Genomic DNA, 26,072 nt, shown 5'->3' with positions numbered 1-26,072 from the left:
GTTTAGCCAGGGTGCTGTGTAGAACCCATGTCTCATATGCACTTGTCAGTAGAGAGGTCTTAAGTCTGCAGTTACTACCTTAGTAGGAAATAGAAAAAGGGTAGTCTTGTCGCAGTTGCCCACGATAAGCTAACAGATATTCTCTAAGCCTGCTTCCATTATTTTTAATTCACATTGCAAGCAAGTATCTCTTTTGACTGAGATTCAGAATTAGTGTCTGTGAATAAACCAGGAATCCTGAGGAATTCATCTGAGCTTAGTTCCTCAGTATCCTAGCTGGGAGAATAATTCCCCAAGTTAAAGTATGCCACGTTTAAATTAAAAATAATAACTAACGCCTATGGTTAGTGGCTGACTTCCCTATTATAGACTTCAACACCAAAAATGTGGAAAATGATGGGCACACAGACACCACACACACACACACACACACACACAGAGAGAGAGAGAGAGAGAGAGAGAGAGAGAGAGAGAGAGAGATACAGCATCACATGCTATGATTCTATTTTTTTCCTTCCCTACTCTGTCCTGACTCATTCAGCTCACCAGGAGGGAATCCCAGTGAACACCCGTGATTGTCAATTTCAAGTGTCTTGGAAAGATAGCTTCTTTCTCTCTGGCAGTGTACTTTTAAGGTCAGTCAGTATATAACCATTACTTTAAAGTTCCTGCGAAGAACTTCATTGGGCAGTAATTGCTGAGTAAGAGACCTAAGGAAGAGTTCCTGCTGATAAAATCATTTCTTTTGTTTTCCCCCAAATAGAGAGCAGCGTAGGGCAAAGGGATGAGGCAACTTCATCAGTTTCCCAGCTCCAGTCCTTAGCACCCACTCCCTGTGTTCCCTGTGCTCCCTGTGCTCTGTGTGCTCCCTGTGCTCCCTGTGCTCTCTGTGCTCCCTGAGATCCCTGTGCTCCCTGTGCTCCGTGTGCTCCCTGTGCTCCCTGTGTTCCCTGTGCTCCCTGTGCTCCCCGTGTTCCCTGTGCTCCCTGTGCTCTGTGTGCTCCCTGTGCTCCCTGTGCTCCCTGTGTTCCTTGTGCTCCCTGTGCTCTGTGTGCTCCCTGTGTTCTCTGTGCTCCCTGTGCTCCCTGTGCTCCCTGTGCTCCGTGTGCTCTCTGTGCTCTGTGTGCTCCCTGTGTTCCCTGTGCTCCCTGTGCTCTGTGTGCTCCCTGTGTTCCCTGTGCTCCCTCTGTTCCCTGTGCTCCCTGTGCTCCCTGTGTTCCCTGTGCTCCCTGTGCTCTGTGTGCTCCCTGTGTTCCCTGTGCTCCCTGTGCTCCCTGTGTTCCCTGTGTTCCCTGTGCTCCCTGTGTTCCCTGTGCTCCCTGTGCTCCCTGTGTTCCCTGTGCTCCCTGTGCTCCCTGTGTTCCCTGTGCTCCCTGTGCTCCCTGTGCTCCCTGTTGTCTCTGTGTTCCCTGTGCTCCCTGTGCTCTCTGTGTTCCCTGTGCTCCCTGTGCTCTCTGTGCTCCCTGAGATCCCTGTGCTCCCTGTGCTCTCTGTGTTCCCTGTGCTCCCTGTGCTCTCTGTGCTCCCTGTGCTCCCTGTACTCCCTGTGTTCCCTGTGCTCTCTGTGTTCCCTGTGCTCCCTGTGCTCTGTGTGCTCCCTGTGCTCCCTGTGCTCCCTGTGCTCCCTGTGCTCCCTGTGTTCCCTGTGCTCCCTGTGCTCTGTGTGCTCCCTGTGCTCCCTGTGTTCCCTGTGTTCCCTGTGCTCCCTGTGTTCCCTGTGCTCTCTGTGCTCCCTGTGCTCCCTGAGATCCCAGATGCAGTGCTCTGAGTTCTTACTTCAGCAGTGGTTTTGTTAATGTTGTTTCCTGAGAGTCTCCGCACAGAAGGGCAGCAGCTTATCTCTTCATTCCAAATAAAGAAACATGACAAAAGTGGATGGTTGATTTGACCAAGTCTGTGTGCCTAGGCTTTAGCTAAGGCAGAACTTGATTTTCTGGTATGCAGTGTCCGTCCTATTTCTAAAAACCGAGGGTACCTAAAGGGCTGTCACCTATCACCTCTCCTGACACAAAGGCTTCTCTTGCCAATAGGATTCTTCCTTACTCTAGCAGCTTGCCCATTAACTCCAACACTAAAGCTCAAAGTCCACCACAGTTAAAATTTCCTGTTAATATTTAAGTCCTTTTATGTAAGAATGGTGAAGCACTGAAAGCTGTGGTTTTCTTCAGGGAGTGATTTCTTTTGTTACTTTGTTTTTTAAAGATTGCTTACAAAAGGAGTAAATATGAAACAATGATATAACTTGTTTTTAAAGCATTCATGGGGCATTTCTGTGTTACTTGCTTATAAAACAAAATTCAGTCTTATAACTGCATAATTTTGAGTAGAAGGGTAAGCAGGAAAGACCCAGAAAACCTACTGAGAGTATCTCGTGTCTGTTAAAGGATAATAGGCTTGCATTTTCCCCTCAGGTGCCTTACATCTAACTGAACCTAGCAGAATCCTATCTATAAGGTGACTTATCTCACAGCCAGAAGAAGACTACTGAACAGTGTAGCCTAAGCGGTCTGAGCAGGGCTAGAGGCAAACCTTAGAATACTCCATTGTTCACAAAGCCCACTTTGCCTTCAAATTCTAGCTCCCATTACCAGTCAGTTCAGTTATCGTGTCTTGAGAATTCACTATGCTTGAAAGCAGTGCTCCTGTTTGGGAGGGGTAAGGATCTTAGCAGGAGCAAGATTTGCTTATCAGTAACTTTGAGGATGTTGGACTTTTCGGAGCTAAGTGTAGACTGAGTTTCCTTCGTGTGTCTACCCTTAGGGTTTGTGTTGCGAGGTGAGCACTCTTACAGTGAGCCTCAGAGACTGCAGGGCTAACTGGGAGGCTAACTTACAGCAAATGCCCTGGGGCTCAAAAATGCTGAATTGGTTGCTGTTGTCCTCAAAGACACACACACACACACACACACACACACACACACACACATACACACACACTGGTGTTAGGCCTGTATCGCAGTAACTTCTAATAGCCAGAAGGTTATATTACAAGATTTTACAGTGGCCAAAGCTAAAAGGCCTTGTTTTAAAGTCTAATCAGATCAGGACTGCCTCTTGTTCCTTTGTAACGTTCATGGGAACAACACTAATAACAACAGCAGCTTATCCTACATTCACAGTGCCCTCACTCTCCACACTTAACTCACAACACATGAGTGAAGCCGTACGATTTTTAAACTCAGTTCACAGATAGGGAAACTGATACACAGAGGTATTGATTAATATTGATACTTCTGGAGACAGACTTTGCCCTCAGGAAATCTGGTTCCAGGCTGTGTTCCTGACTACAGTCACAACAAAAGAACTGAGCCATCTTCTCTGTGATCCCAGCTGGAGCTACTTGGCTGATTTCCAGAGTCTTTTACATAGCCTCACCTTCCTGATACTGGCATTATATGTGTGCACTACCACTCTGCCTCGGATTTACCTTCTCATGGAAATGGTAATTCTCATTAGGAAAAGGAAAATAGTCTTCTAGGAATTTGGTGAATAGAATTAATGAAAAGAAAAGAGGTTCACCTATCTTTAGAAATGACAAAAGTGCCTGAGAACTTAATTTACTCTGAAAAGCTATCCTCAAAATCAGTTGTGCCTCTTTCCCTCAAATGATTTACACTTTGACAATGAGTATTGACTAGCTCTCTTTTCCACAACACTCTTCTAAGCTAGGTCAATATTAATAATCCCAGTGTACAGCAGATACTCCAAACAGAGAAAGGGCATTGAGTTGCTGAAGCTCCCACAACAGTTCCAGGAGCAGAAGTGCCCTCCTTGGAGTTTCATGCTTAGCTGAGATTGCTCTCCAGTTTCTTACTTCTAAGAAAAAAGAAGATTTAGAATTGAATAAAGTGTAAATGCTTTATAAGCAAGCCCAGGGTGTTACGCATAGAAGAAAGCATGTCTTACACCTGGGACCTTGTTAGCTAAAGCATTTCATTTAAATCATGATGTTCTCTTATAAATTATGGGTACATTTCAAAGTTAGTCTAAGCCATAGAGTGTCCTCAATTTTACATTAGTACAAAGTAAATGTGGTATATAGAAGACTGTTTCTACTTTCTCCCTGTGTGTATCTGTCTGTCTGTATCTCATCAGAGTCTTACTATGCTGACTTCAAACTCATGATCCTCCTGCTTCAACCTACTCATCTATCTTGGGTGTTGTTTTTTGATACGGGATCCAATACTTTATTATCTTTAATAAGAATATAATTTACTAGAAAGTTAACTCATGTTTTTTAAGGCTTATTGGTTCTCTGAGTTGGAGTATAAATGTACTATGATCTGTAGAACACAGACCGTAGCTCTTTCTAAAGCATTTCATTAACACTCCCCCACATCACTCACAGACAACTGGAAATGTAGTTTTAAAGTTCAGCAACTTAACTTCTCTCTAACTCAGCTACTTAGACAAATCACAATTAACTCAAAACCATTGTTTTTTTAACTACTGATATAAGAAAGTTAGCATTAATAGTTCTTAATCTTCTTTAAGATTTATTCTTTTAATTATGTATATATTGTATTTGTGTGTGGATAGTGCCTAAGGAAGCCAGAGGCCTTAGATCCTCCTGGAGTGGGAGTTGCAGGTAGTTGTGAACCACTGGACACAGGTGTTGGTAGCTGAACTCGGGTCCTCTACAAGACAATTGTGTACTCCTAACCAGTAGCCATCTCTCCATATGTTCCCTGGAGTTCTCTCCATATCTCTCCCTGGAGTTCTCCATATTTAACGCATTGGTTTTCATTGAGCTACTGTGATGCTTCGAACCGCTAAGAAATGGCTCATTCACAATAACTTCTGTTCTTCCTTCTCTCTCCCCTTCCCTTTTCCCTCTGGGAGATCCTGCCTGGGCATGTGATGTGGAGGGAAGGCAGTCTTCAGCCTCACAGCTCCTGCTTCCCAAGAGTGTCCAGGTTTGATGCTATTTAGGAAGACCAGTTTTAGCTTTGAGGTCTTTTGAAGATCATGCCTCTAAGACATTTTCTTACTGTAGACATTTAAAATAATGAAAATTTTTTGTAGTAGGAAAAGGGAAAGAGAAACAACAAGATGTGAATGGTAGCTCAAAAAACTGAGTAGGCCTTTGCTTTGATAGTATTATAGTTCACATGACTTGGGTCAAGGTGAAAAGGGACTTGGTTGGATCCTTATCATTAGTATTTCCTCTCTGCTTTTAATAGTCATGCTTATTCATATCCAAATCAAGGCTTATCTCTGGAAGTGTGAAGTTCTTCATAGTGCATTAAAGTCACCTGGGTGTGGAGAGTTGGCCATATTGCATTTTATATTGCATTATATATTTCAGTGTTGTTATTCTTAGTTCTCTGTACTTAATTGTTCAAACCAGATGGTGAGAACACAGGCAGATACCAGTTGGCACCTCTGTCCTCCAGGGTGGAACACGGGGAGAAAGTGCAGTTCCAACTGCCTGTGGCTCACTCCCCATCAGCCCTCCACGGACATACATATGCACGCACACTGTGAGGCTGGTTGGACTCCTTGTGGCCTCTCAAACACAGGAAGAATTCCTGTTCCTTTGGCTCCATTGTACCTTCTTCTTTGCCTATGATGCTATCTTCCATCCTGCCTGTTAGGTCTTCTGAGTAGAGAACGATAGGTCTGACACAAATTCCAGATTCACTACGTAGCTTAGTTCGATTTATTGGTATTTTCACTAAGAGTCAGTCCCCTTGTATCTAAAACAAAGGTCCTGAACAGTTTTTCTAAGGGCTAAGTGGAAGGACTGAAAACACAAAGCACTCCATAAATGCTGGCCCATTTGCTTACAGTTTCCCTTCCGCAGGCTTAGTGGGTGCTTCAGCTACAGCTCCAAAAGGACTTACTTGGCACTCCATGCCGCCTCAGCATTGTTTGTCTTCTATTTGCTGTCTTCCCAAGCTGCTTGTAAGTTTTTTGAAAGCTCAAACTCTCGAAACCAAATCCCCAACTTTGGCAGCATCTTTGCTGTATGTGAGAAGCATTGCAGTGGAAAGTGACGCCCTCGGTCTGTAGTCATGCACGAGCGTCCCGCATGGAGGAAAGCAACAACATATACCCTTAACCAAATGGTCATCTCTAATAAGAAATCTGTGGCCTTCCAGTGACTGCACCTTCAGTGACTATGTACATAGAGCAGAAAGGCGGAAAAGAGGCCCATCCAGTGCGCTAGACCATCCGGAATAAACACTGGCAGTGGAAAGTCGTCATAGGCTGGTTATTAGCCCAGACCGGGAGTTGTTCATGCTAACAGACCTTCCTGATAGGAAGAAGTCCTTTAACTCGACGGCACCACTGTAGTGAAATCAGTCCCTCTGTGTACATCAAGTGGGTATCCACTGTGGTGAGATCAGTCCCACTGTGCATCAGGCGAGTAGCCAGAAGTGCCAGGATTTCATTTAAGGTGTGTTGTTTTGGTTTTAGATCGTCTTTACCCATGTAGCCAGAATGTGCTATCTAAAAGAAAAACAGGTCACACCACAGGCTTAATGTGGGATTGCTGTCACTCTCCTTTAGTCCTACCTTGGGTTTGTAATACATGTATGTCCTTAGTGGCCCCTCACCTTTTGGTATGTCTCATTTTCAGCTCCACGAAAGAAGAGCATATTTCTCTATAATCCATTATTCTCAGATATACCCAGATTCTATGTTTCACACGTTTTGTTTAGCTTTGAGGGAGTATTTTATAGCAGTGGATAAAACAAGATCCTAAGGTTTGATCCTTGTTGCCTGCCAGCTTTTCACCAAAATCCCTGATTCTTACTCATGGTGGCATAGCAGCCAAAACTTGAATTTCAGTGCAAACTCTTGAACCACATGCACTCCTCTGGACTGATTCCTGCATTGTCTGAGCTGACACCTTTGCTCTTGGTGTTTCAGGGCCTTACATTATGAGGCAACTTGAGAGATGTTTCTAATGTATGTGTCTATGTCTCTTGTCATTGAGGTCATTGTCATGAGAAAACCCTGGACAACAGCCATGACAAACAGAAATACTTTGCCAAGCCACAGTCATTGGATGCTGCTGAAGAAGAGCCCTCTAGGCACGGAGCAGACGAGGACCCTGTGCTGTCTGTTGAGAACGCAGGGAGGGACTCAGATGCCCTTAGACTTGAAAGTAAGTTGATTTGACCCAAGCTGCACTTCTGTGGGAAAATCAACTCCTGAACGCTAGGCTTCCGCTCTCCTCTTCTCTCCTCTCCTCTTAAGAGTTTGTTTCCTCCTTGAAACACCACTCATGTAGGGTGAACATCAAATCAGGAGGGTGAGCATCAGACGCTGAGGCAAAGACACTGCAGTGGTGGAGTGCTCTTCACTCTTCTCCACTCCAGTCCCCTTTTGCTAGAACAGACCTGATTCATGCATGTGCAGGCTTTCTTCTCAGTCTGTGGAGTGAGGCACTGTCAAAAAGAGAGTCCCTGTGGCTTCTGGAATCCTTTACCCTGACCCTGGCCTGTCCTCAGATACTCTTTTGACCCTGATCTGTCCTCAGATGCTCTTTGACCCTGGCCTGTCCTCAGATGCTCTTTGACCCTGGCCTGTCCTCAGATGTTCTTTGACCCTGGCCTGTCCTCAGATGCTCTTTGACCCTGGCCTGTCCTCAGATGTTCTTTGACCCTGGCCTATCCTCAGATGCTCTTTGACCCTGGCCTATCCTCAGATGCTCTTTGACCCTGGCCTGTCCTCAGATGCTCTTTGACTCTGGCCTCAGATGTTCTTTGACCCTGGCCTGTCCTCAGATGCTCTTTGACTCTGTCCTCAGATGCTCTTTGACCCTGGCCTGTCCTCAGATGTTCTTTGACCCTGGCCTGTCCTCAGATGCTCTTTGACTCTGTCCTCAGATGCTCTTTGACCCTGGCCTGTCCTCAGATGTTCTTTGACCCTGGCCTGTCCTCAGATGCTCTTTGACCCTGATCTGTCCTCAGATGCTCTTTTAACCCTGACCTGTCCTCAATGCTCTTTTCCTTGCCCCACCTCTCCTTTGCTGTGTCGGGAGGATGCCTATTTCCTGAACTTGCTCCTCTCTCCTTCCCCTGCAGTATCTTGCCCTGGGCGTCACAGAGTGCTATGAATGCGGCAGTGACTCCCAGGCTGTTTCTGAGCTCAGGCGTCCGCTCAGCTCCAGCCTGATGTTGGTAGGCTCATTATCTTGATGTACAGGTGCTTTAAGTCTAACAAGCTTGTTGTCAAACTTGAGTTTACTTTTGCTCTATTTCCTGAAATGTATAATTCCCATAGCTGCGACTAAAACTCAACTCACCCAAGGCCCAATTTATTTCCTCAGTCTCTAAGACCTGTTGTCTCATTTCTTCATCTACTCTCTCCGCTGGTAACTGACTCAGACTGTCTTCACTTCTGCCTTTCCTCTTAATCTGTTTTCCAATAACTATAGCTTTTTACCTTGTATATACAACTGTCTGTGTATGCATACATAGGAGGTATATATAAAATCATAATTATATAGGGGTGTGTATGAGTGTATGTGCACATGCCTTTCCATATAGCGGGAACAGACAGAAACAACGCAAGATAATTCATGTAATTGGTGCAGAATTTTCAAAGCAGAAGCAGCCATTTTTATGGATTTCTGGTGTGTCCAAAGAGTTATTTCTGAAATGCAGTTTTGATCAGGTAATTTTCCAAAGCTTAAGTTTTTCAGTAGCTCTATTCTGTATCAGGAGAATCTAAATTAATATGGATTTGTGAGGCAGTTTGGCCCCCATTCTGTTTGTAACTGTTTTATTAGCATGAAGTACAGTATCCATGCTGCTCTCAGGACAGGCTTTTAAACCTCTGAATCTTTTACCCAGACTGACAATGACCTCTTCAATGCTTTGCTCTAAATGGACAAGCCCTGGGCTGGGACACATAGTTCAGTGGGCAGTTCTTGCCTAACATGCACAAAGTCTTGGATTTGTTCCCCAGCACTGCATAAACTGGGCATGGAGCTTCACTTATAGGGAGTTCAAGACCAGCCTACTTTATGTAGCTGTCTAAACGAGGGAGAGAAGGAAATCCTATACATTTCCAATGCAAACCTTCTCTGTGAAGCATTCACAAAAGTTCTCAAACATGTAAGGAACTCCATCTGCTATCTTGTTCCTACATTTAAAAACATTTCCTATATTGTGATTTTGTTTGTGTGCCTTAGCTCACATCACAGTATGAGCTTTTACCAAGATTTTTGTTTACTAAAAGAATTTATCTTTGTGTGTGTGTGTGTGTGTGTGTGTGTGTAGGTGTAAGTGTTTTGCCTGCATGTATGTTTGTGCACTGTGTGCATGCAGTGCCAGTAAAACCCAGAACATGGCATCAGGGTCCTGGGACTAGAGTTAGAGAAGCTTGTTAGCTGCCATATGCATGCTGGAAAGCAAACCCAGATCCTCTAGAAGAGCAGCCAGTGTTCTTAACTGCTGAGCTATCTCTCTAGCTGCTAAGATTTATTTTTATTTATTGTTTCACTTATCTAAGTGTTTTGCACATGATATTCAGCATGTATGGATGAATATCATGGGAATGTCATGGTGCCCCTGGAGGCCAAAAAAGAACTTTGGATCCCTGAAACTGGACTTTCAGATGACTGTGGGATACTTGGGTGCAGGGAACTGAGCCTAGATTCTCTGCAAAAGTGTCAAGTACTCTTACCATCTAACTGTCCAGCCCCACAATTTTTTGTTTATTTTTCCATGAGATAGAGTCTTACTGTATGGTGCTAACTGTCCTGGAACTCTCTAGGTAGATCAGATTGAACTTGAACTCAGAGATTTACCTGTCTACTTCCCAAGTGCTGGAATTAAAGGTATGCCCCCACAATACATATAGTTTATTTTCATTATTTTTTTATTGCTTATGTTAGGGTTTGTGCAAATAAATGCAGATGCCCACAGAAGCCAGAAGAGGACAGCTGATCCTCTGAACCTGGAGTAACAAGTGGTTGTACCCACCTGACATGGTGCTGGGAACTGACCTGAGACTCTGCACGAGCACTCCTAACCACCCGCCCTCTCCTTAACACCTAGATTATGAACTTTCTATATACCATGTCCCATGAAATCTTATATTAATTAAATATGGTATTTGCCTTATGTGGATTAAATTAAAATATTTACTTAGTAGGGTCAGTAGGATGGCTTCTGCCAAGGCTAATGGTCTAAAGTTTGATTCCTAAATCTACACAGTGCAGGGAGAGTACTGACTCCCACAAGTTACCCTTTCACATCCAAACATGCCCATGTCTGTACACATCTATGTGTGCATACACAAACTTCATAAATACAATGTTTAGAGTAAATACTAATACAAAAACCTTTTCTCCTGCTATTAACTGTTTAAAAGCTCATGTGTGGGAGAAGCAAGTCAGTCCTCAGGGAGAGCACCACTGGTGTTAATGACTGTGTCTTTTCTGCCCATGGCGACCTTCACCCGTAGAGGTTTAAGAAAAAGTATTGGACTTTAAGAAAACTAAATCTCACTTTACCAACTCAAAAGAATTTATCCTTAAGCTGGTCAGTCGTTTGCTCACTTCCAGTGAGGATGAGTCTCTCTTGATGCCTGGCAGTCTCATGTCTTCTTTGGCACCAACACACCCACACAGTTCTGTGAGCGTCCTGAGGTTGCTTGGACTGAGAGTCATCAGAAATTACACTGAGTCATGCGGAGGGCTATTTTCCCCATTTATAGACACGGTCCGTATTCTAGTTACAACTCTGTAGTAGCTGGGCTGTTCATGACTACCACATTAGTCATTATTTTTATCTAGGACAATTCAGAATAAAACTCAACCACAGTTTTGCCCTGTCTCCCTTTCCTATAGCACATTATTGCCTGAGACAGTAGTCACCTGACATTTCTGTATCTTCGATTCCATGTTCCCGTGTGGGTCTCTTCAGCCCCCATACTTAGGATGAGTCGTAGTTACCATGACCGAGACAGATCATTTCTGAAGGCCCCTTCAGCATCATGCAGACTTATCTAGGCAGACCCTTTGTCCTCTGCTGATTCTGCTCACACTGAGAAGAGTGAGCACTGTTAGCACTCACTTATATGACACCTTCTGGGGTTCTTTTTCTTATCACCTAGGTACCAAGAACATGTCCACAGGTGGACAGACTTGGGTCGCATGTTCATAGCAGTAGGCTTCCTCTGCATGATTATTTACTAGTTGTAACAAGTCCTGCTTTTTACCATAAAATATGTGCTTTCATAGACACTAGAGACATTTGAAAAGTCCAGTTTGGGGGAAAAAATTAAAGAAACACAAGTAGTTAAGTCCTCATTAGTGACCATTAACGGTAATAGTAATTTCTACCGTTTGGTGGCATTTTATAACTTGCATGGTATTGTGTATCATGTACTAACCTGTCAAATAGATATTATTAAGCTCACCTTACAGATGAAGATCCAATTAAGGCTCAGGAAAAAGTTTGGTAGGTCTGGCGGATTGTCGGTAGGTGGCATATCTAAAATTCATATTCAGCCTCCCTATGCATGGGGTCTCATTATTGGTGGGTTCAGAAATAGAGGGACGATAGGTAAGAACATCGAGTTTAGTTGATAAGAGAAGTGCAAAGATGATCTCAGACTGAAGGTCAGTGTTGGTCAGAGCACGTACATCCTACATCTGTCCACCTTACATAGCAACACACTTTCTCTGTAGATGAAGGAAAGAGCTTTGCTCATGTATCCTTCTCTAAAGTTCCATTTTGGTTAGAGAGTGAAGTTATACCATAGAGTTTTTGTCCCTGGTCCTTGGTCCCTTTTATAGTTATAGACCCTGGTACCATGACCCAGCTCTGTGGCCAAGTATTAAATCTCAATGAGCCACCTCTCAGGACCAAAATCCGTGCCACTCTGAAGCACTTGTTAACTGAAGGAGTCCAAAGCCTGGGGAACCACTTGCTTTCCTGGACTGTCCTCAGAGTTGTTGCTGTCGTACTGACTCACAGTCAAAAGGAAGCTCACTGGCCCGTGTTGCTTTCACCCGCTGAGCACACCATGCCCGCCCTCTTCACTTCAGTGTGAGTGCTTTAAGCTGGACTTCGCTCTCTCATTATCGTGCTGATAGTTTACACCAGTGCTTATGTGGTAAGTCCCTGGTAGACCACAGCTTTGCACCTGACTGAGTATGATCAGATCACTGACATTTAAGGAGGACATTAGGGCACCAGAGTTGCTCGGGGCTCTACACTGGTTGCATCCTAATTTGGAACAAAGTTTGTCTGTCCTGTATATGGTATCATAATTAAAATTAAATAGACGGGGCTAGAGAGATGGCTCAGCAGTTAAGACCACTCACTGACTGCTCTTTCAGAAGACCCAGGTCCAATTCCCTGAACCCACACACAGCAGCTCGCAACTGTCTAACAGCCTAACAGGAGCTCTGACACCCTCACACCAGTTCATATAAAATAAAAAATTAAATAAAATTCTTTTTTAAAGTTAATATACTCTGATGGCCTTCGCAGTGCCCACCTGTAATACCAGTACTTGAAAAACAAGGGCAAGAAGGATTGAGTTGAGGTCAGTTTAGGTACACAGCAAGCTCAGGGCCACCCTGGACGATGCAGCCACTCAGTTTGGCTGCTCCACAGTCCTGTCCGTAAGTCAGACCTGAAGCGAGTAAGGACTTTGATGTGAACCCTGCCTCAGTCTTCCTAGCTAAGTATTTGCTCACCTCATTGTTTCTGAGCAGATGTCAGCAGCCACTCTTCCCATGTGTCACCCTCAGTTCCGTGGTCCCTCATTTAATGTGCAGTGGGGACTTTCACCAAGTCTCTGTCTACTAGCATAATCAACTAGGAATTCCTTAAACCAAGGTTCCCCAGGATTAAACTTGAATGTCTATATGATTTTGAAACAGAGAAATTGTGCTAAGCTGCCTTCATTTAAATTTGAGCTACATAATCTACATTCTCGGCACCTCTACTCTCCGTCATTCTTGACAGACTAACATGGCAGACACTCTCTGAACCCATGTGACCCTCACTGTGGATACTTACATCCTCTTCAGAGTCACAATATTTATCCTCCATTTCCCAAGTGTAAACGGTGCCTGGGAAAGAAGACGAAGGAACAGTGGAGGCGTGCGTGCACGTCAGTCTCTGTGTCAGTTTATATCACACCATCTGCCCCATGGGCTGGAAGCCTGCAGCTCTCCTACTGCCTGCTTCCAGCGTTATTCCAACTCTGAGATTCCGCCACCACCAGGCCTGTCAACATATGGAAGGCTGTATTTCCAGTAAAGGACGTCTGTACAGGACACTGCTCTGCATGGGGCAGTGTCTGCAGATAAGTTCTTCCCTCCATTCTACTCCAGTCTTTAAGCCCCATGGGTTATGTTAGTCCAGCCCTCAGCACACCACTAAGTGCCAGCAACTAATGTTAGTGATTTATCTGATAAACGCATTAAATCCTCACTCTGCTCTATCACCTTCTCCTCCCTGCACGTTCTGTGAACAGCATTCTGTTCTCTGTTCTCGTGCTCAGACTGAGAACTGACAGCCACCTCACAGAAAGCCCGACTATTCCACACGAGGCTTTAAAATCCTGAAGTCATACTTAAACATCGCCAGTTATTTCCTCTGAAGTTCCCTTTGCATTCCCAAAGTCAGCTTCCTTTGTTCCATGAAATGCCTTTCTAGTCCCACGTTCTGTCCTTTCTTGTCCCCCGCCACCTAGGCCATCACGAGCTGATGCTGACGCTCCAGTCCTAGACCTGGGCTATCCGCGTCCTCATGGCTTTCACACACTTCATTGTCATTCTGCTTAAAGAGCAAGTGGACCCTTTTGTAGGAACCCCACCAGAGAGTTTTAGTGTCACCTCCGAATAGTACTTGCTGATTGCCTATCCGAGTGCTTTGTTCTAATTAAGTTGATTAGTCACACCGTAGCACATGTCTTCCTTGTTCCTACATACATCTCTACTTTGGTCACAAGTATCTGAGCACATGTGCTTTTTAGAAAGTTTCCCCAGGCTGCTTCTGTCTAAATCCTACTGCAGAACTCTACCTTTCTCTGGGAAGCATTGTGTGATTGCATTCAGATCATCTTTATTATAAATTTTTTTAATTGTCCCAAATGTATGTAGCTTTGTGGTTTCAAGTTTACTATTGATTGCTTATATTTAATTTGCCAGGATCAAAAGCATTCATGTGCTTTTTGCTCCCATCAAAATAGTTTATGGCATAAATACACATAAGAAAAGCTAAATAAATAAATACTGGCTTCCCTCAATCATAACACACAGCCCATTTGTGAACCCCTCATCTGAGGAGTAAATATAAAGTGTGTGTGTTTAGTGTTGTTTCCTAAGAACTCCTGTCACCATGGCTCAAACCCCTTTGGAATAGATCAGTGGAAGCTAGCAGCAGAAGCCTGAAGTAGTTCCATGGCCTTTCTTCACACGCATACCTACTTCTGGTATGAAACGCTCCTTCCCCAACCCCTCTCTCTCTCTCTCTCTCTCTCTCTCTCTCTCTCTCTCTCTCTCTATCTCTATCTCTATCTCTATCTCTATCTCTATCTCTATCTCTCTGATAAGTTTAAGTTATGCACTTGTGTAATACTAAGTGTGTCCATATTCACATGACAGGAGTGGTACAAACCAATAGCCTTGAAAGGTGTATCCTTAGACATTCTGCAGGTAAACAGTGCAGATGCTCTAACATAATACCCAGTGCTGAGAGAAAGTAAGAGTTCTAAATACAGCCTGCATCCTGGTTGAGGCTCTTATAGCCTTCATAAGCACCATGACCAAAAGCAACTGAGAGAGAGAGGGCTCCTGTCACATTGCAGCTCAGAGTCCACCCTGCAGGGAGGTCAAGGCAGAAACCAGGAGATAGGAACTGAAGCAGAGGCCATGGGGAAGCTCTGCTTACTGTCTTGCTCTCCATGGCTTGCTCAGCCTGCCTTTTCAGGGCAGCAATAATCAAGAAAATACTCTACACACTGGCCTACAGTAGGCTAATCTGGTAGAGGCATTTTCTTAATCAAGATTCCCTCTTCCCAGATAACCCGAGCTTGTGACAAGTTTACAAAAAAAAAAAAGCAACAACAACAACAACCAGCCCTGCCTCCCATATGTAATCTGGAGAAATTGAAATATCTTGAGAAAGTACTCTGTGGTCTCCCTTTGGCCAAAAGCCACATTCTGTAAGCCCTGTGTTTTGCTGGATGAAACTTAGCAAAGACTCTTTCCTGTCTCAGACTGGGTAGGGAAATCCTTTGGGAGCCATAGAAAGAGAAAGAAAAAGAACTTGAAAATCAGATGCAGAGCAGTTAGAGCCAACTCTGACAGCTCAGTCAGATGCCAGACATCTCTCCCATTAACGCTTCTCTGGGAGTTCCCAGGGCCATCTCTCCAGCTGTTTTCCTGCCTGAAATGACGCCTAATCTTACATCCCTTGCCACTGAGCTGGGTGAGCTCCAGACTTTAGTTATGTGACCAACTCTAAACCATAGAGTTAAGACCTCAGTTGCCTGCAGGACAGGATAAGACAGATACAGCAGATCCTTGAGAACATCATCATTGTTCTACTCCACAGCTACTGGGGTCTGCTGTGTGCTGGGCCCAGTACTGGACATTAGGAATAGCATAGCAAGACATGCCTGTCTGCCTACGTGTAAATCACTGGCCACATGATCTAGGCAAAAGCCAACCATCTTTGTTTCAGGATCCTGATGCACAGACAGGCTTTGGCAAACCTAGATCCATTCCTCAGAGTGCTAACAGTGATCACAAGGAGCTGTAGAAAGCAGCGGATGGTTTAGGGAACCTAAGGTGAACTTACTTGTAGGGTTTGTAGTCGCGTGGTCGTAAATAGAGGAGTCACAGCTTGACCTCAGGCGCTCCCATGTTCCACAATAGAAGCTGCTGGGACAGAGGGCAGAAATGCCAGCAAAGCAAAGGTAATACCACTGACCGCCTACAGAGTTGTTTTCAGCTGTGGTCATCAGCCATGCTTCTCAGTCTAGCCATCCGCCCCCACACACCCAGAGAGTAGTAGCCTGCATTTCTGCGGCTAGAGGTCAGGGTGTCTGTATGTGAGATCCTGACACTGGCCTTGTTAGCATGGTTTAAGTGTCTGGACAACCTGCACTTGCACCTGAAGGAATATAGGACCGCCACAGGCAGCCAAGCCCATGCTCTCAGCTAACCAATAGGTGCGCACTACAAAAGGAAGGAAGCACTGTGCTCTCTGTTGTTGTGCCCCATCCATGAATGAAAGGGTTAAGACATTTGTAAAGCAAATGATGTAAAACAGTGATTAATTCATGTAAAGATTAAGTCAGACAATTTAGAAAAAGGAAAGCATTATGTTAAGAAACTTAAAATAATCATTCTGAGTCTCCTCACGGTCTAAGCATGGGGTAGAACTTGAAGGTTGTAAGCATCATGGAAAAATAAAACAAATATACCACGTTCTTGAGAGAAAAATTTTACTAGCATATTCCACTAAGATCCACAATACGCGATCTTAAATACTTAAGCAATACCGTCACACCCGTTTTAAAGGAATTAAACTAGCATATGGCTAAACTAACCATCACTGGAAAGGAAAGCTTGCATTAGGTCGTTTTCTGCTAACCTTTGCTCAGCTCACACAGTTAAACAAGCTATATGGACTGGACACACAACTGTTTCATGGTGACTGAATGAAGCTTAAAGGACCTACACATGCAATAAATAGCAGACTGACATCGCCCTTGCCATCTATGGTGTGTATGTGGAGCGGGTATATCTTTCAGATAATGTGCCACAGCTGTCCCCTCACTCACGACAGTACCCATGGCTGTCTGTCTCCTGCCATTGCTTTGTGGTAGGCTTTTGGCAAAGGCTAAATGGCAGAGATGGTGTTCTGTTTTGAGGTTTGAAGATGCTAAGTGGCATTCTTTGAAGGGAGCTCTATAGTCCTGCCTCAGAGCAAAAATATCCCTTAAACAAAGTTTAAATCAGTCTGTCCCTGAGTAAGCGCTACGAAACTGTTGACCATGACCACTTGCATTGCAGGCACAGTGGTTGAAGAGAGCAACGGTTCTGACGAGGTGGAGAAGTCAGAGGAAACAAAGATGTCAGAAGAGATACTGGCCTTGGTGGATGAGTTTCAGCAGGCCTGGCCTCTGGAAGGTTTGGGGGGAACATTAGAAATGAAGGGGCGGCGTCTGGACCTGCAGGGAATACGGGTCCTGAAGAAAGGGCCCCAGGATGGAGTAGCCAAGAGCTCTTGCTATGGAGACTGCAGAAGTGAAGATGATGAAGCAACAGAATGGGTAAGAATTTGCCAGCTCGGTGCTGAGGAGAAGGCCCAGGCGGGCACGCACCACCCCAAAGCCCACATTGTAAAGCCAGCATAGTGGCATGTGCTTGTAATGCCAGCACCGGGGAGGCAAATACAGAAGAATCCCTGTGGCCTGCTGGCCAGCCAGCCTAGTCTTGTCAGGACTCCAACCCAACGGGAAAAAAACCAGATGACAGCTCCTAAGGACTTATACTTGACGTTGTCCTCTGGCCTCCACACCCGTCAATACCAGTCTGCACATAAATACACTCGAATACAACATGCACACACATGCATCCACATGTACACAAACACTTACACAAAGAATTCACCAGCTCAATCCTCATGAAATTGTAGCCAGGTTTTGTACACTCACGTTGTCATTTTCTAGGATGTGTCGTATTCTATAAAGATTACCGACCCTTCTTGGAGGTGAGAGAAAACAGGGTGGTGTAAATCACTGTCCAAGCCACAGACTAGGGATGGATGACATACGTCTCCTTCCAGTGTCTTCTGGGTACTCGTAAAACTAGGTCACCTTCCTCATTTCAATACCAACTTTTCACTTAGAGCTTTAATAATTAAACTTAGCCAGATGCAGTATACACCTGTAGTCTCAGCACTCAGGAAGCTGAAGCAGGAGGATGACACATGAGCCCAAGAGTTCAGAACTAGCCTGGGCAACACAGCAAGATTGATCAATAATAATAACAATAATAATAATAACAATAATAATAATAATTTTAAGGGGAAAACTTGACTGGGTTTTGGAAGATATTTTTCCTTTTCAGACTATTTTTTTAATTGGAGACTAAGAGATTATCTCAGTGTAAAAGCACTCACTGTTCTAGTGCACACTTGAGCCCTTACCCTCATCTCGCACAGTAACACCAGTGTCTAGTCCCAGCCTTCCCATGGAAAGAAGGCAGACACAGGAGCATCTCCGACTAGCCTGGGTGACAACAGTGAAGACACCCTGTCTCAAACCAGGTGGCAAATCAGGTGCCAGAGCTGGAAGGTTTTCTGACCTATGTAAGCCGTGTCCTGCATGACCTGCACTACCTCCCCACACACAAACACATGAACACACACAGTATACTCACATCTCTCACACAGAGGTTTTTAATTGATCATCTGTATAGGTAAATATATATAAACATATATTTATATCTCCAGTGGATGTTTCAGTGTGTATATACACAGTACAAATGTACAGTGACCATATCAGGGTATTAGTCTATCTATCAGGTTATTTTTAACATAGTATTCTTTGAGAATTTCATATGTGTACACAATATATTTCAATCATGTTTACACCCACTAACTCCTCTGGAACCCATCATTCTCACTCCCCACCTTATAACTCGCCCAATCTTGTGTGGTTGCATATACAGTAGTGAGTGTAGGACCATCCCCTGAGCATGTTCAAGCCACCTGGTGCCTGACCCACATCAAACTGACTCTTCCGCCCCAGGGGTCATCCACTGTCAGCTCCTCAGCTAGGGGTGGGGCCTGGTGAGCCCTCCCTGCATGAAGGTAGCCACGGCTGCTTTGGGTTTCTGAGAACAGTAGGCCTGCCATGCCCAGAGGACAGTTTTACTCCAGCACGCCTGCCTCTGGCTCCTATATTCCTTCTGCCCTCTGTCTCCGTGTCCCTGGGCCTTTTGCGGAGAGGATAGAGTACAGATGTCCCATTAGTGGGTAAACACTCTGTATCTGGGCAAGTTCTGAGTTTCCGAGTTACCCACCATTCACTACACAAACTCCTCTGCTGGGGTCTGAGAACTGCACTGACCAGTGAGTACAGAGATACAGATTTCAAAGGCGTTTCAATACAGCGTTCACTTAGCAGAGTAATGGTAACATGGCTACCCCACCCAATCCCAGGAACCATGGATTCTTGGCTAGATTTCCAGTACCAGGCTTTCATTCCCTCCTGTGGAACAGACCTTAACAATTGCTAATCCCAATAATATTCATGCCAACACCGCACCCAGGAGCATATCTTGCCATGTGGATTGTTCTTATTAACAGCTAGATAAACTATCAATGACTTTTTTCCTGTAATAACCTGCATAGCACATTCTTGTGCTATCACAGATAGCCGGTAGGAAGGAAGCTTCCTGGTCAGTAGCAACTTGGTTTTTCCATATCCTCCGACCAAAGTTTGTACTGTCTTCAGAAACAGGCTCTTAGCATCAAGCTCTGATGGACTAGGTTATCCTTAAAAGCACTGACATCGGTAGTGAGTGACACATTGAGACTCATTGATCTCACTTGTTTCTAACATGTTTTTGATTCCCAGATCACATTCCAGGTCAAGCGTGTAAAGAAACCCAAAGGGGATCATAAAAAACCTCCTGGGAAAAAAGTAGAGGCAAGTCAAGCAGAAAATGGACAGCGTTACCAAGCAAACTTAGAGATCACAGGCCCAAAGGTGGCATCTCCTGGGCCCCAGGGTAAGAGAAAATGTCTCACATCTTCTTTCTTGCTCCAGTCTTGTTTCTTGCTTCACTGTCTCGTTTCTCATAAGAGATGTGTTTGTGACTTAGAGCAGTTCTGATGAGAAGCTGAGAGGTCCTCATCAGCACTAGTATAGGAAATTTCCGTTAACTATCCAGGTTGAAGGCCACCATTGTGCACCCGACCGAGTTTTCCCCCAGCAGTTGAAAGGTAGCCATAGAATTCCTTTGTAAAAAAACATTATATCCCTTTTTAAAGTAATATTTTAATTTTTTAGACTAATAATGCAATTCATTAAAATCCGTCTTATTTAACTAAGTTAAATAAAAGTATTGACTAATACAGAGAGAGGGCAATGGTAGGAGATATGGAGTGGAATCACTTATCCAAACCCAGGACGCACCTTCATAAGTCCTCCATGTCCTAGGATGGTGTCTTGCTGTGACTGAGGTTAAGAACTGGGATTGGTTGTGCTGCTAAAGACTTGTAGAGTTACAGAAGGCAAACACCACCTTCTGCTATGTCTGTTAGCAGCCAGATGTGAAGCATGGAAACGACCATTCCGAGGGGTTAAATATCACTGTGAGAAATTATCATGGAAGAAAGTCTCGTTAGTGTTCGTAGCATCTCACGTTAAGGACGTTGCAAGGTGGAGATAATTCCAACACTAGGGAGGCAAGCCTAAAGTCTAAACAATGTGATTTTCCAGGATACTTTTATATATTTGTATCATATATTTTCCATAGGAGGTATCGATGTCATTTAAAGACCATAAAAAATGCAGTGTTAAGATAAAATACGTGCAGCTCCTCTATCAGATAAACACACAGCACTCCCAGTGTAACAGAACAGCCAGTCAGTAGCAGCCAGGAAGAGAGAACGTAAACATTTAAGGTTTTACTTACCAAATTGTCTACATGTGTAGTACACAGTGAAAATCAGCAAGCCTAAGGTTAGTGTGACAGATGGGTCAGAGGAATTTAGAACATAGCGATAATTCTCCTATTAATGCTCTGGAGGAAAGTTGCCTTGTATATACCAAAACTGTGTGCACAGATTCCTCGTTCTAGTCACAACTGATGGGCAACCCGCCACTGCACTTCCCTAATGAGCTGCGGCATGTCTGTGGCACATGCTGTGCAAGGACACAGATAGCACAGCAAGTCAGGAGAAACAGTTTATCAGTGGTAAGGACGGGCCCATCCTGACAGTGAACACGGTGTCCTATCAGCTGTACTTTTCTTACATTTCAGTATCTCTGATACATGAGATACATGTCACAGATGATGTATGCAATAGTTGGCAGAGTTTTTTCTGTCATCCATTGTCTGAAGTCATCTATCCTATGGAGTTGATAGCCTTTTGGGTCAGCTGCACTTGGCCTAGCAAGCACATGAGACCCGAGGAGAAGCAGGTCCCCACAGCAGTGCACATGCTCTATGGGTGCTAAGGCAGCTATAGATCATTGGTGTTTTCTTTGTAGCCTTTCCATTTTACAGATATTTCTAATGATCCTATAGTACTTTAAAGAAACCAAAAGCTTCTTACAAAGGGGTAACCAAAGCCTACATGGCTGAGATTATAAGAGAACATCTGAACAGGTGTGTGCTTGCTTGCTTGTTTGTGGCAAAGTGGGGGAGGGGGTTGAAGTGAGGGCCCTCCTCTCCCTCGGCAAGTCATCTTCTGAGCTACACCATGGCCCCCTTTAAGCAGTTCCAAGTGGTCTGAGCTTAGAAGGACCAAGTTGGGCACTGAAGATACTTACAGATGAGTTTAATGGAGCTGCTTGCTGTCCTTGAAGCAGAGTGCTCTATGTGTGGAGAAGGTGCGAAATACTACCAATGGTTAGTAGTCCTGTTTAAATAAGTATGAATTCTGACCACTGCCAGCTAATAAACTTCTGGTAAATTAGGTCCATGTTTTAAAGCAAATTATTGAGCAGATATTTGTCAGTCTATGGGGAGAAATGGAGATCTTTGAGAACCGTACTAGATATACTGAGTACTAATAATAGCATAATATAACAAGTGAACTAATTTCATTTCCTTTTTTGGCTAGGGCTTCTAGACTGGAAGACCAGGGAAGTGCCATAGACATAATATAACTGGACCTCAGCAAGGCATTTAACATCCTCTTATGATATCCTTGTGACCAAGATGGAGAGATGTGGGCTCGAAGTTTCCCACTGCCTACAGGATAAAGTGCAGACTTCCTAGTGTGGCATTCAAGACCCTTTATAAAGCAGCCTCTCTCCACCCTCCACCACCACCCAGGAAGCAGCCATGCTCTGATTTTACCCATGCCTTTGCATATGCTGTTCCTTCTGCCTGGGATGCCCTTATACCACTTCTGCGGTGCTAGTATCACTCACCCTTAAACTTGAAACTCAAGTGCCATTTCTCCCTTGCTGCCTTCAGACAGAAGTAGTTGCTCCTTCCTTTGTTCAACTCGTGGGCTCCTCCTTGAACACTATGTTGTGACAGTGTAACAGTTCCTTATGTCTGCCTTCCTCCCTAGCCTGTGAGCTGCAGAGCAGGCTGCCTCTTCCTGTGTGTACCCCAGTGTGTTACACAGTTCCCAGACCCTTATAATAGGTGCTCAATAAATATTTTTGATTGAATTTCTTAAATATAAAATGAAAGTGATCTTTATTGTTTAATGTACTCGTTATTCAAAGTTATTTTGAAATTCTTCCAAGCTGTTTTTTTTTTTCTTTATTAAATCTGAATCTAAATCCCTGCCTGTCCCTCAAATGTTTTTCTATTACTGGAAAATTCCCACAGTGTAAAAAGTGATGCACAGAATTAAGGTTCTCCTTCCTCCTCATCCCCATCAGATAAGACTTCATTTTGCTCTTTCCTGGGGATTTGACCTGAAGTAAAGGATGCAGACTAAACAGGAAATGCCTTTGTCAGCACAGGAATTGGAAGCGTGTGTTAGAGTCACATAACCTTCGTCCAGTTCCGCCTCTGCCACCCCTCTAGCCAGAGAACTTTGGGGGGCCACTCCTCACCCGGCTTCCTCTGCTGAGCTGTGAGGACGAAAGCCTAGTGAGCTTGGGGATTGTGAGCGCTATAGCACAGCTTCCGAACACACAGCAAATGTTCTTACAAGAAATGGTGACCTTACAGTGCCATAGATCCCATCCTGACACTCTTTCTTTATAGCAGTGGCTGTCAGGGGCGGTTTTGCACCCATGGAATGTTTGGCAGTGTGTGCTGACATTTCTTGGGGAGACTGTGCTACTGAAATCTAATGGGTTGACACCCACATCCTGCTAAACTGTCCTTCAGTGCACTACAGTGTCCCTACAACAAAACATTATCCACCCCAAAATGTCACAGCGCCAGGCCCGGATGCCTGCTTTAGAGATATGTGTTCCCATTAAGTCAGACGTACCCTCATAAAGTCACACCCAGAAGAGTGAACACAGAACGTGGTAGGAATGTTAGTATCGAAGAGTGTCTTAATCCTTATTTCATGTTGACCAACTTCAAATACAACAAAGCATGATTTTTACTTCATCTTTGAGAATAAGGCCTTATTTCAGAGAGGATTTTGGTTCCCACTGCCACAGGTGATAAGACTTTAATTAGATCTGCTTTCCTATGGTGCACATTCGAAAGACAAGAAGAAAGCGAGCACCGCCAGCCATGCCGGTTTGTGTGATGTCACCTGGGGACAGCTGCTCAGCTTCCGTTCCTCTGTACCGTATCCATTCACGACATACTTTCCTTCCAGAAAAAAAGCGTGACTACCAGAGTATGGGGTGGCCCAGTCCAGATGAGTGCCTCAAGCTCCGCTGGGTAGAGCTAACTGCCATTGTGAGCACCTGGCTAGCAGTGTCTTCAAAAAACATTGAGTGAGTACCTTTGACATGACCTTCCTCGTGGAATTTCCTTACCAGTGAGCCGCCGTGGCCTCAGCTGACTCCAGCGACATCTTCTGTGTCATCGGTAGTCAGAAGAGTTGTCTTTCTGGCACTGTGAACAGCCAAGCTTGGCCATTGCTACCCATGGCCTAGATGGACTCGTTCTGTGCAGAGAGTGGTAAATAAACCCCCTTCTAGGTGCCTTTGTCAATTGCTTTGCCTGTTAGAAGTTAGATGTAGCATATAGTTCATGTTGAAGACCAGATCCTTGTCTTTAGAAATGCAGAGGCATTGCGACCCCATAGGAAGATCAACACTATCAACTAAGCAGACCCCCAGAGCTCCCAGGGACTAAACCACCAACCAAAGAGCACACATGGGGAACCCATGGCTCCAGCCGGATGTGTAGCAGAGGATAGCCTTACTGGGCACCACTGGGAGGAGAGCGCATTGGTCCTGTGGTGGCTCGATGACCCAGGGTTGGAGAATGCTAGGCTGCTGAGGCAGGAGTGGGTGGGCAGGTTGGGGAGCACCCTCACAAAGGCAGGGGGAGGGGGAAGGGATAGGGGATTTTTGGAGGGGAAACTGGGAAGGGGGATAACATTTGAAATGTAATTAAATAAAACAACCAATAAAAAAAAAATACAGTGACCATTACATAGACATTGTGCACTTTTAGGAGAGGTAGGGCAGATCTAGACGTACCAGCACCTCTGAAGAGAGAGCGAGCAAAGGGACGTTTGCTGACTTTCTGCTCTGGAAGCATTGCTGTTTCCCAGATCTGCCAGCCGTTTTGTTTCATAATCAAGTCTAGTCTGAGTGACTGCTCCTAAAATTTCCTTTATCACAGATACAGTGACCCCTCCCAAATTTCTATCCTCAGACCAGACTCCTCGTCAAAGCACCAGACTCATTTATACCCACAAACTCATTTTCTTGCCCTAGTATCCAACATTTAAAAAGAAAATAAAACGTTGATTTTGTTTCTCCATTTCACATTCTTTAAAGATTCATTTTTACTTTTTAATGATGTGTATATGTACGGGTATGTGCACGTATGAACATAGGTACTCATGGAGTCCAGACAAGGACATAGAGTCCCTTGGAGCTACAGTTGCAGGAGGTTGTGATCCACTTGATGTGAGCGCTGGGAGCTAAAGCTGGGTCCTCTGAAAGAGCAGTGTGTGTTCCTAACCACTGAGCCATCTCTCCAGCTCCTCCATTTCACATTCTCAGGAAATATGTTCAGCTGTATTCAGGCCAGAAACCCAGATATCATGCTGAATCTGTTATCAATTCTTACTACTTCTCTGCCCTGAGACCTTTCCAAGCTGTCTGCTTTCCGTCCACACTGCTGCTCCAGCATGTCGTACTGCCACACAGGTGAATGCGAGCCTCCTGCCCTGCTCATTCTTGCCTCTGCTTTTTCAGTTTGCTTCCTACTACGAGAGTTCTTCAGATGTAAGTCAGGTCTTCTCCCTCTGACCCTGCCCAGCTCAGCCACAGCCTTCATGCCGAGGTCTTTGCACTCTGCTACTTCAGGAGAGCTGTCATAGCCACCTCGTGGTATGGAGGAGATGTTTCCTCATGAGCACACGTTCAGTATTTTGTGTTTTCTAACTTAGCACATCTGTAATCCTACACCTTCCAAGACATTAGCAACATAGAACATCGGACCTCATATGTTTGTTCGATTATTATAGGCTTGGTATCTGATGTGCAGTAGGTTTGAATAAATAACAATGGATCAATAAGTGTCTTCCAAATACAAGTTAGAAATTTTAAAGTAAAATTTGGTAGTGCCAAATTATATAGTCCATGTAATGGTTAGCCTGTGAGAAGTGACCTCTTGGCCTGAAGAGAGGGCTAAGCAAGGTAAGAACGTGCACTTCTTTTCCAGAAGATCAGAGTTCAGTTTCCAGCAACTGTATAGATGGCTCACAACCACCTGTAACCCCAGCACCAGGGATCTCCGTGGCCTCTGGTTATCTGCACTTACCAGCACAGAGATACGCATATATACATAATTTACATTTTTCAAAATAATTTTTCTCCATCTTTATTAAATTGGGTATTTCTTATTTACATTTCAATTGTTATTACCTTTTCCGGTTTCCAGGCCAACATCCCTCTAACCCCTCTCCCTCCCCTCCTGTATGGGTGTTCCCCTCCATCCTCCCCCATTATCGCCCTCCCCCCAACAATCACGTTCACTGGGGGTTCAGTCTTGGCAGGACCCAGGGCTTCCCCTTCCACTGGTGCTCTCACTAGGCTATTTATTGCTACCTATGAGGTCAGAGTCCAGGGTCAGTCCATGTATAGTCTTTGGGTAGTGGCTTAGTCCCTGGAAGCTCTGGTTGGTTGGCATTGTTGTTCATATGGGGTCTCGAGCCCCTTCAAGCTCTTTCAGTCCTTTCTCTGATTCCTTCAATGGGGGTCCCGAATAATTTTTTTTAAAATTGA

At 44.6% G+C, this 26,072-nt stretch overlaps 1 protein-coding gene across 9 annotated transcripts in view; it reads left to right on the top strand.

The window, feature by feature from the left end:
• The window catches only part of Ttc17 (tetratricopeptide repeat domain 17), a 110,645-nt gene that overhangs the window by 51,290 nt on the left and 33,283 nt on the right, over nucleotides 1-26,072 (top strand). For 5 of the 9 annotated variants that reach the window (XR_005501867.2, XR_005501866.2, XM_063283678.1 and 2 more), the window contains exons 17-20: nucleotides 6,946-7,116; nucleotides 17,008-17,267; nucleotides 19,581-19,734; nucleotides 23,480-23,600. Coding sequence is in view for 7 of the 9 variants with exons in the window: in XM_063283678.1 (XP_063139748.1) it covers nucleotides 6,946-7,116; nucleotides 17,008-17,267; nucleotides 19,581-19,734; nucleotides 23,480-23,600 (706 nt within the window). In the remaining 2 variants the exon portion in view is untranslated. Of the gene's footprint in view, nucleotides 1-6,945; nucleotides 7,117-17,007; nucleotides 17,268-19,580; nucleotides 19,735-21,796; nucleotides 22,375-23,479; nucleotides 23,601-26,072 lie in introns of those variants that run through there. The other 4 variants (XM_017591720.3, XM_063283679.1, XM_017591721.3 and 1 more) reach the window with 3 other exon arrangements.

Source organism: Rattus norvegicus, chromosome 3 (genome assembly GCF_036323735.1).
Source record: "Rattus norvegicus strain BN/NHsdMcwi chromosome 3, GRCr8, whole genome shotgun sequence".
Taxonomy (NCBI): Eukaryota; Metazoa; Chordata; class Mammalia; order Rodentia; family Muridae; genus Rattus; species Rattus norvegicus.
This window is presented reverse-complemented; position numbering and strand designations above follow the sequence as displayed.